Source organism: Myotis davidii, unplaced genomic scaffold (assembly GCF_000327345.1).
Source record: "Myotis davidii unplaced genomic scaffold, ASM32734v1 scaffold125, whole genome shotgun sequence".
Taxonomy (NCBI): domain Eukaryota; kingdom Metazoa; phylum Chordata; class Mammalia; order Chiroptera; family Vespertilionidae; genus Myotis; species Myotis davidii.
The window spans coordinates 2257771-2269281 of NW_006299390.1; the positions used below are offsets into that span (position 1 = coordinate 2257771).

The 11511-nt window shown below is 38.2% G+C and overlaps 1 protein-coding gene across 3 annotated transcripts in view; it reads right to left on the minus strand.

Moving 5' to 3' along the window:
- Window positions 1-11511, minus strand: part of RINT1 (RAD50 interactor 1) — a 32259-nt gene that overhangs the window by 15564 nt on the left and 5184 nt on the right. The window contains exons 2-9 of one of the 3 annotated variants that reach the window (XM_006774888.2): window positions 10466-10650; window positions 8689-8930; window positions 4269-4442; window positions 4021-4170; window positions 3384-3540; window positions 1160-1270; window positions 840-1065; window positions 165-302 (exon numbers count right to left, since the gene is read on the minus strand). In XM_006774888.2, coding sequence (XP_006774951.1) covers window positions 165-302; window positions 840-1065; window positions 1160-1270; window positions 3384-3540; window positions 4021-4170; window positions 4269-4442; window positions 8689-8930; window positions 10466-10498 — 1231 coding nt within the window. In that variant the 5' untranslated portion in view covers window positions 10499-10650. Of the gene's footprint in view, window positions 1-164; window positions 303-839; window positions 1066-1159; window positions 1271-3383; window positions 3541-4020; window positions 4171-4268; window positions 4443-6514; window positions 6610-8688; window positions 8931-10465; window positions 10651-11511 lie in introns of those variants that run through there. The other 2 variants (XM_015571252.1, XM_015571251.1) reach the window with 2 other exon arrangements.

The window sequence follows — 11511 nt, forward strand, 5'->3', positions numbered from 1 at the left end:
CGGGGGGAGGGATCGAGCCCGCAACCTGGGCATGTGCCCTTGGCTGGAATCGAGCCCGGGACCCTTTAGTCCTCAGGCCAATGCTCTATCCACTGAGCCAAAATGGCTAGGGCAAGAGTTAGTACTTTTAAGACAAAGTTTTATCTTAAAAGACTTATACTTGCCAGTTATAACTAAGAGGAGCGTCATAAAAGTTTCTGCACAGTCTGGAACTTTCATCTCATCCACATCAGTGATATCCTTATATTGGGATATCCAGGCAGCTTCTGATGAAAGCATTGAGTCCATTTTTTGAAGAGCAACTGATAATGCAAAGAAAGGATTATGTCACGTATTTACAGTCATTTCTAATTTTTCAGCTCGCAATTTTTTAAGAATGATGACTTTTCTATAAAAAATAAATCAACAGCCTCTTATTCTAGTTGCACTATATTTAACATGCTCTATTTTAAGGTCGAACAAGATACTTCTCCCTGCCAACCCTACCCAAAACCTTCAAAATAGTTATACTGACTAGACAAGCTACATCCAAAATGATTCTACCAAGAGCAGAACTACTGTATGTAAAAATTTATAAAACAGTATATGTATACACACACACACACATACACACATACACACACACACACACACAAACACACACTACAGGCTTAAATATTCCACTCTAGAAACACAGAGAGTGCAATTATAGAAGAAAACTAACATTTGATGAGAAGAAAAGAAAATGACCTCTAAAGGCAACTTGGTAAACTCTGACCAAGAAATTTCTTGGAGAAAAACACCAAAAATTAATATGCACAAAAAGGGACATCTCTCCCCATGGCTACATGAGCACTTACATTTTCTCTCCACAGTCAGCCACCTCTGAAAACAGGTTTCCTCTGATAGAATATGCATACAATTAGCAAAAGTGCCAGGATAGCCATGAACACTGTGTAGCTCCCTTTCAAACAACAGCACCTCATCCACCAAATGACAGAAAAGATTGTCATCATAGAGCAGACAGGGAATATCAGCTGCTAACTTCTCCAGAACCAGCATCATAAGGCCCCGAGAAAATTCAAGCTAAAAGAAATACATAAGCAAGCATAAGGTAATATACACGACAAGCTATCCGTGGACACTCTAACACTGGAATGCTTAGGACTGAGTCTCTTACCACTGCATTTGCTGAAGAGCCTGCTTTGTCTAATATTGGCTGAATCTTCTCATCCAGAAACTGTGTGTGGTTCCCAATCCACATAAGCACTTGAGTCAAGTACCATTCAGGCTAGGAAAGGAGGTAAGATAGTTTGACTTTAGTAATTCCAACCAGAGTTACAGTTAAGTGGCTCTATTTCATTGTATACACACCACACTTCCAAAAATCAGTTGAAAATTCCTACATGTAAGAGCACAATTTCTACTCTGAATTTTAAACTCATGAAAAGCTTAATAATCAAATGTTTCCTAATGTACTCCCAACACATTCCAGTAATGTGGCTTACATCAATAAACTCAAATTTATGCTATTTATATTTAAAACCTAGCATTTACAAATATATAAAATCAGTGTTCCAAAGAACTGATGACCTTTAAATAGTTTATTATTTTGAAGTAACATTCCAAAATAATTTTTTTAGACCTTACCCGAGTGAGAATATCTTTTTCATAGATTTTCTTTTTTTAGAGAGAGAGAGTGGAAGCGGGGGGTTGGGGAGTGGGGGGAAACATCGATGTGAGAGAGACACACTGATTGGTTGCCTCTGCTCACCCCAACCGTGCGTGCCCTTGACCAGGAATCAAACCTGTGACCCTTCAGTCTTTGGGCCGACGCTCTAATCACTAAGAAAAACTGGCCAGGACCCAAAATAATTTTTTAAAATATATTTTTATTGATTTCAGAGAGGAAGGGCAAGGGAGAGATAGATAAAAACATCAATGATTAAAGAGAATCATTGACTGGCTGCCTCCTGCACACCCCTTACTGGGGATTGAGCTCGCAACCCGGGCATGTGCCCTTGACCAGAATCGAACCTGGGACCCTTCAGTCCACAAGCTGACAAGCTATCCACTGAACTAAACTGACTAGGGCCAAAAATAATTTTTTTTTACTTGACCAGGAATCAAACCTGTGACCCTTCAGTCTTTGGGCCGACGCTCTAATCACTAAGAAAAACTGGCCAGGACCCAAAATAATTTTTTAAAATATATTTTTATTGATTTCAGAGAGGAAGGGAGAGGGAGAGAGAGAAACTTCAGTGATGAGAGAGAATCATTGATTGGCTGCCTCCTGATGGGGACCGAGCCCGCAACCCAGGCATGTGCCCCTGACCAGAATCGAACCTGGGACCCCTCAGTCCGCAGGCCGACGCTCTATCCACTGAGCCAAACCAGCCACAGCAATTTTTAAACATTATTTTCTTCTTTTTCTTTTCAAAAGTTAAATTAAGAAAAAAATTTGGCTGGTCTACATCACAAACATTATACATGCCTTAAAACAGGTATCTTACCTAATAATAGACAAACATGAAATTAACTGTCCCTCCACTACCCTCACCAGCCAATCAGAAGAGTATGCAAATTAACCCAACAAAGATTGCGGTTAATTTGCATACGTAGGGGCAAAGCAGTGGAGCAAAGACTGAAGGCTCTGTCCAGAGCCCGAAGACTGAAGGCTCCAGACGGAGCGAAGGCCTGGGTCCCGGGTGCCGAAGGAAAACCGGTGCGGGCAGCCAGGGGAAAGGAAAGCTATTGCACGAATCTCTTCATGCAACGGGCCTCTAGTAATTATATAATAGGAAATGTAAGTATGCAGCATTTTAAATTGTCCCTAGAGATGACTACATAAAATTTCAAAGTTTTGCTAGACAGGGATTAAACATTTAATGAATGGTAAATCCCTGTTGTGTGCTAGATGTTAGGAATACAAAAATGAGTAAGCAGCAATCTCAAATTTCGGGAGCTGCATAGTTTAGGCTTGATGTCAGAGTACCTGGACCACTGGAACCACACTTTAAAAAGCAACCAACATAACTCATAATTTTCTTACCTCAAATTACTACTACCTCTCTACAACTTTAGGTTGATTGCTTTGTCTCACTACTTACTAATTGGTTCTACTGTTCTTTCTACCAATACCCCCTCAGGAAATGTCCGCGGAGAGGTCCCGGACTGCAAGAGGGCACAGGCCAGGCTGAGGGACCCCAGCCCCGCCACCCCAGTGCACGAATGTAGTGCACCGGGCCTCTAAGTATATCTATAAAGGGCAGTGACAAAACAGGTATTCACATCTTTAGAGAAATGTCAATAGGATCAGATTTTAACTTGGTTAAAGAGAAAGTACAGAAATCCTTAATATTTGCTATTAATAAAAACCAAGGACAAGAGTTGTCAAAGCACACCTTGCTTATCACATTAGTCTGTCGGTTCCCTCTGAAGTGATACCTGAACCTCTTCTGCAGGGGAGTCAGCATAATCTGGACAGGCAGGATGACAGAAGAGGATGCAGGAAGAGAGTATTTTTCTGGAAGTTGTTTTGGCTCAGTAAGTAATTCATCTCTGACATAGTCAAGTCAAGGGAAAAGAATCAAAAGCATATGTGTATGTGTGTATATGCACACATACATTTTTCCAACAAATTATAACACCAATAATATGTAATCTTCCTATACATTATTAGTTAGAAAATGCATGAAAAATGTTATTAGAATTAATGTCTTTCTTAAAAAATAGTAGTAAAAAACACATTCAAGTAATCATTTTATTAAATTAACACTAAGTTAATAGGTTTCCTTGCAACTACCCATTTTTATCTACTGTCCCAAGAGATTATGTGAATCAAACTTGGGTCAGTTACGTATTTTAGGCTGACCCTTGCCCTGCCACCCACATGCAGTTCTACCACTCTGTGAGCTTATACAGATCAAGTCCAAACCAATCCCATTTGGCTTTTGGCCACTTTCAAAAAGTTTTACTCTCTAGTCACAAATCTACCATAGAAAAATAAACTTTAGTAAGTTTTAACTCCAACAAAGATACGAGGTTTGTAGTTTCAGAAGCTGACAAAATAGTGTCTCCAGGTTACTATATATCTCAGGAGCAGTGGCTGGTCGACTTAAGCCAACAGTTTGAGACTGAGGGGGTGCGATGAATGGCCAATGAAGCTGTGCTAAAATTTCCTCAAAATCACTGTAACAGAAAAGTAATACACATACTTCAATAAAATCCAACAATCACCAAATATTTATATAAAAGTAATTACCATAAAATATGAGTAAATTCCTTACCTTGTAAGCCTGTCCTTGAGAATTTTATGCCAGAATTTAACAGTGGCTCTCATGAAACCAAGAAGATGAGTACAGGATGATTCCTGTAGCTTGATGTCAAGTTCTGCCATAGACACCAGAGTAGAGGCTGCCTCAGGGACATTGTTGGTCATGAGATATTGCTGAATGTTATCACTGCAAAACAAGGCAAAGCAAACTTTAAAGACAGTTCAAAATAATTCCAAAGCAGAAAAACTGCTTCTCCCTCCTGTTTTATATAAAATTAATCCAAGGAAGAAATAAGCACCACACAGAAGTGGCTTTTTTACCTGATACCCCTGTCTCTGGGAGCCTAGAGTCTTCAAATTCTTAGAGAACAGCTGCCCATGGCCAAGACCTCCCTACACCTTTCCCTTCCCACTCCTCCTAACAGAACAGATTTGTCCTGGGTCACATTCCCTCAGGCACTGCTCATTTCTGATAAATCTGCCTTTTACAGAAGGCTTTATTATCTTTCTTTTTTTTTTTTTGTAGTCTTTAGTATCTTAATCCAAGGGATTGAAGACTTTACCTACTTTGTCCACTTGAACCTGATTATAAGGAACTGAATTTTAGGCACCTTAGAATCCAGGCCTTTCAAATTCGTTAGAAAAGTTCCAGATAAAATTTACGGTAAGCTCTACAGCAAGGGTTGCAAACTCAAATGCCTACAAAGGCCTAATAGGGGAAGTAAATTCAAAAAAGCAAAGTGGGTGGGTAATAGAGTATCCTAAGGCTCCAGCCAATTGTTGCCACACTAAAAGGTGGATCTAATGTGGCCAAATCTTAAAATATTTACAGAGAGGAAGGAAAACAAGATTTTCACGTAAGCTCCTGCTAGGTGGCTCAGTTGGGTGGAGCATTGTCCCATATACCAAAACGTTTCGGGTTTCATTCCTGATCAGGGCTCACACCCAAGTTGCAGGTTTGATCCCCGGGATCTCCCTCCCCTCCTTCCCCCTCTCTAAGATACAATTAAAAACAAACAAACCCAAACCATATCCTCAGGAGAGGAATTAAAAAGAAGAAAGATTTTCATGTAAAAGCAAACCAATTACTGAAATCCTTTAAAACAAGCCAAATTCAACATACCTTTAAGACAAATTCAGCCTATGAGCTACCATTTGGGCTCTATAAAGCAAAACCTTTTATTTTAAAATGAATTGTTTCTTTTTATAAAAATAATATATTCCATACCTTAAAGTCATCTAAGAATAAGGAATAAAACGTAACCTTTTCAGTAATGAGTCTCAGTGCAGGGTCACCCTGCAGGAAACCTGAAGTACTTCTCCACTAGGCAGCCTATGGTCCTTCTAGCTGGGCGCTTGGCCACTGTGCTGGAAGATGACTAATGTGCTGGGGCTCTCCTACCTGGTTGGGTGTGCGGTTCAGTCATGTTCCTGGGGTAGACACAATGCCTCCTCACAAAGAGAAAGGTGTAGCCCACCTGCCAGCTCTACTCTGCACTAGTATTTTCTTCTCCTTTCTCAAGGAGCTGCCTGAGGTTTCCACTGTCACTGTTTCAGGCCTCAATAAGAATACTAAGCTCATGTCTGTATTATTCTGCCGGCCCTTTTAGTCATCCTCTACACTCATTCTCTCACTTTTCTTTCTTCTCCCTTACTAATATTTTTTATTAAAATTTCCAACAGATCTTGTCTTTTATAGTTATTCTCAGAATTTAAAATACTATTTTTCCCCTCACTGGGCATCAACAAATCCACCATTTCTGTAATGAAGATGCTAGTAGTCCTAGCCGGTTTGGCTCAGTGGAGAGAGCATTGACCTGCAGACCAAAGGGTCTCGGGTTTGATTTCAGTCAAGGGCACATACCTTGGTTGCAGGCTCCTCCCTGGCCAAGGCCCTGATCGGGGCTCATGCAGGAGGCAACCAGTCGATGTGTTTCTCTCACATTGATGTTTCTCTCTGTCTTTCCCTCTCTCTTCCACTCTTCCTAAAAATCAATGGAAAAATATCCTCGGATGAGGATTAACAAAAAGATGCTGGTAGTTGCTCTTGTTCTGATGGTTAGCATGCACAATTAACTGCTCCTGTATGAGGTTTTTCCCTGTGCGTTACGGCAAATCTCACTGATTTCCCACTTTGAAGACATCCAAACTAAGTGTTGCGTTATGTTAAAACAAAGTCGACCATGTTAAAGAAAAGTCTATATGTTATAAAAGAAATTTTAAAATGTACAAATAACCACAGAATACAGGAGTACCGACCTGGATTAGATCTCCACACAACATGAAGCATGAATGACATTCAGAGCATAGGAAAAGCCAGGGTTATAGGGTTCATTCAGAGTGATACTGTTGAACTGTAGTATTCAAGAAACAGGGTTAAATGTAAAGATGCTACTTCTAGAAAGAAGAAACTACTTTAAAAAAAAAAGTGCTACAGAATAAAACAGTCATTAAAGGAAAATGAAGAGATAAGGAAAGTCTCAGGAGCCCAAAAGAAAGCTAGAAATAGAAACAGAGATGTATCACAAAAGACCTACGAGAAAAAACATGTTATTAAAGAGAGACATAACTGCTCTACTTGATTATGAGTTTGATTCCTATTTCTAATGTAACTCCCTGGGCATATTTTCTTTTAAACAATTTCAACATCAGAAAAAGTCTACCCATAACTATGGCCCTATTTTAATTAATCTACTACAAGACTGAAGCTTTTACCTAATAAGGTTATAATTTATTACAATAACTTAAGGTTATTAATATTATCCCTTTTTAGTATTTTCTTTCAGAGAGCAAGGAAAAAAGAAGTACTAGTAAACTAAAGCAAGATTTAAAATTCTTTCACTATAAAGAATTTGTCTAAGCAAAGAGACACTCTAAAAAGCTTAAGTCAACTTCTGGAATTGCTAATAATACTACAATCTTAGGCATATCATTTTTTTCTGTAAAGGTAAAACATGTATACAAAACAAAAATTTTCGTATTGTACTGATAGGTAAAATTATTTAAATCTCAGGAAACATGCAGGACAAAGTGATACAGTATTACTCTTTGGAAGAAATAACATAAAATATATTAACTACTAAAGGCCCAGTGCACAAAATTCGTGCACCGGGGGGGGGGTCCCCTCAGCCCAGCCTGCACCCTGGGGGGGGGGGCGCGTCCCTCAGCCCGGCCCTCTTGCAGTCCGTGACCCCTCAGTTGAACATCCTTAGCGCTGCCGCAGAGGCAGAAGAGGCTCCCACCACCGCTGCTGCACTCGCCAGCCGTGAGCCAGCTCGTGGCTGAGTGGCGCTCCCCCTGTGGAAGCACACTGACCACCAGGGAGCAGCTCCTGCGTTGAGTGTCTGCCCTCTGGTGGTCAGTGTGCATCATAGCAACCGGTCATTCTGCTGTTTGGTCAATTTGCATATTACCCTTTTATTATATAGGATGATACATTTAAAATGAGACATCAGACTCTTGGATGGCTTTTTTCCCTTAATGGTTGCTGACAGCTTTGAGGGAAGAGCAGTTAAAGCAAAAATGAAATAGTACAATTTAGAGGGGTTAGAGGACTATATCATGAAACCAAATAATCTGCCAGCCTAGGCAGAAATGTTAATTTAGTTTATTTGAAAGCTAATACTGACACAATCAACCACCAGTGATATGTATTCAATTCAAAAAGAGAGCTAGAAATAGAGATGTATCACAAAAGACCTACAGAAAAAAACATGTTATTAAGAAAAGAAGTAGCCAAAACCGGTTTGGCTCAGTGGATAGAGCGTCGGCCTGCGGACTGAAAGGTCCCAGGTTCGATTCCGGTTAAGGGCATGTACCTTGGTTGCGGGCACATCCCCAGTGGGGAGTGTGCAGGAGGCAGCTGGTTGATGTTTCTCTCTCATCGATGTTTCTAACTCTCTATCTCTCTCCTTTCCTCTCTGTAAAAACTCAATAAAATATATTTTTAAAAAAGAAAAGAAAAGAAGTAACCATGCTAGGGGAAAAAAGTAGAACTCTTATTCATCTAAGAACACTTGTAGCTCTTATTAGATGATGCCCACTGAAAAAAATTCAAATTATAGTGAAAGTAATCTATTTTATTAAGTGACCATCTCTAAAAAGTAAAAAGGATTATTATCACACTGAGGAAATATGTTATTAATCTAGCATTATAAAAAGTGGTTTTTATCATGTGTTCAAATACAACTATAAGATTTAAAATTTTTACTTAGATTACTTTCTTTCAAATGCAAATTAAGCTCCCTGAAAAGTTTATATTCATTCACAATAAAGGAAAAGAATCATTATCATAATGCTAATTTAATAACAACTGGTAAAATTACATTATTATAACCTTTAATTAACTCAATTATTTAATGGCATGCATGCAATCTCTAAGACAAAGCCTCAAGGGAAAATAATAATTATGAGGACAAAGAAACCCATTTTACCTTAGTTCTTCAATTTGTGAAATCCACTTAAGGTAAGCGAGATGCCGTTCTATCTCTTCAATTTGGTTAATCATGGCCCCAAGATCTTCCATCCAGGGCTGTGCAGTCAGCAGATGGCTATTAATGGAACTGACGAGATGAGTCTCTTGCTCCAGACACTGATCAAGAAATTGCTTTGATTCTTCTGCATTTTTTAAGGCATTCTGAATTCTTTTAGGGATTTCTGATGAAATCGTAAGTACCTGATCATACCAAAAACAAAAAACAGCAGCCATCAGATAAAATTTGCATAGCCTTTTTTATTCATTCATTATCCTCAAAATACATGTTTGTTCTAATACAGCGGTTCTCAACCTGTGGGTTGCGACCCCTTTGGGGGTCAAACGACCCTTTCACAGCAGTCGCCTAAGACCATCAGAAAACACATATATAATTACATATTATTTTTGTGATTAATCACTATGCCTTAATTATGTTCAATTTGTAACAATGAAATTGGGGGTCACCACAACATGAGGAACTGTATTAAAGGGTCGCGGCATTAGGAAGGTTGAGAACCACTGTAATAAAATAGAAAAGTATCAATTAAAAGCTCCAAAAGAAAGATCTGATTTCTGCATCCTGTACCAACAAAACCTAAGTAGGGAGAAGTACATCACACTGACCCCCTGTAAGCATCTATGGATCTGCCTTCATGAAGCTCAGTACTTTCAGAGAGTATTTTCCGGCCACATGGAAGAACATATACAAATATTAGGCATCAGTACAATATAAAAAAATTATAGAATAATTTTAATTTAATCAATACTGATTAGACACTCTGTACCAGGAGCTGTGCTAGGGATAGACATAAATAAGACACAGCATCTGCCATTAAAGATCAGTTGGTATGGAAGGAAAATGTAAACAAATATTTCAACAGTGGATTGATGAAATAAAGGAGATGCTAGGTGCAAATGGTGTACTAAGGTAGTGCTTCCCAAACCTGAATGTATAAGAATTACTCAGAGATCTGTTACAATGCCTGTTCAGACTCGAGTAGGTCTGAAGTAGGGACTGAGATTCTGCAAGTAGGGACTGAGCACCACACTCTGAGTAGCAAGGCAACTGTGCTTGCATGGTTCATGCACAGACTTTTGTAGGATTGGTAGGAATTTTTTAGGGAACTATGGAAGGAAAGGGCATTCCAGACAGAGGAACAGCTCAGTCAGCAAATATCTGACTAGGGCACAGAATACAGTTCAAAGAAACTGTCCTCACCGAGGACATGCTTAGAGAGAGGGAGGGAGGGAGAGAGGGAAAGAAACATTGATGTGAGAAAGAAACACGGAGAGAAAAGATGAGCCTAAATAGCTAGGGAGAGACCAGGTCACAGGCAGCATCTTGTGCCTCAGGATAATGTGGGCTTTTCCATAAGAGTTTTTAATAAGGGAATAATTCAGTTAGATTTATGACTTAGAAAGGTAAGGTGAACAGCAATTATGTTTATTCTCATATTATTGGAATAAAAACAGAACAGCAAAAATGTCCACCAATAACGGCCTGGTTAAATAAATTATGTATGTAAAAACATATTTAAATATCATAAAGCCATTTAAAAAGATAGATTTATATTGATAGGAAAACAAGTCCTATATTAATCATAAAATGTTAAGCTATACATATTTCAACCACATATGAGCTTGCATATTCATATTAACTATATAATAATGGTCATGTTTATATTAATTATAATGAGTATACTACTAATATTATTTCCGTGAGTTTTAATACTTGCCTGTTCCTCTAACTGCATTTTATTTTCTGTCATCTGTTCTATGAGTTTATCAAGCTTCTTTAAAGATTTAAGGTCATGTCCAACTTCCTTTTCTATGAATGCAGACACATAGGAAGAGAGATCACCATTATCTGTAACTTTGCTGACTTGTTCATTTCCAACAAGAGCTGCACTATTTATGTCACCTAAAATAAAATAAAAGCAATTAATCAATACCAGTAAGTACTACAGAGTTAAAGGAAATACAAAACTATACAAGGCACTATACCTACCTTCAAAAGTTATTAAAGAAAACTATCTATATACAGTAAATTATATATTATACAAACACATATACAAAAAATGTTTATACCCAAATAGTGTATATACATGTATATGCATACATACATGTATATATGCACTATATATATTCATTGGATATTTTTGTGTACATATTTTATGTGTTTGTATCATACACCGAAATAGCCAAATGAATAACTATAAAGCAATCTATGGATCAAGTATTACAAAATGCTTAAGAGCTGAGAAAATTTCTCAGAGTGAATGAGAAATTCCTAAAGTCCTAGTAACCACAGGTTTCAATAGATGTTGGCAAAATAATGCAGTTACAAACAGATACTGAAGTTTTCTAGGAGACCTTACTTCTTAATAATCTATTTTACTACTGGGGGGAAAAGGTCAAATCTGATTTTACTGGTGCAGTGTTTACTAAATTAGTAATATATTTTTAAAATCTGTAAGGAACTAGATGGTAGAACTGTTTTCAAGATGTTAAAAAAAGAAAAAAAAATAGTATTAAAAGATTTCAAGTATATGAAAAAAATTTGAAAGAGTGACCAATGCGTAAAAATTCCTCCTTTTGTAAGAGTAAAAAAGTTTTAAAACCGAGGCGCGAGCTAAGCGAAGCGGGGAGTGTGGACTACGACTTTCTCGTTTCCATCGTACAGACAGCTCTACTGCCAAGATGGCCAATGTGCCTAAAACCCGAAGGACTTTCTGTAAGGAGTGTGGAAAGCATCAGCCTCACAAAGTGACCCAGTGTAAGA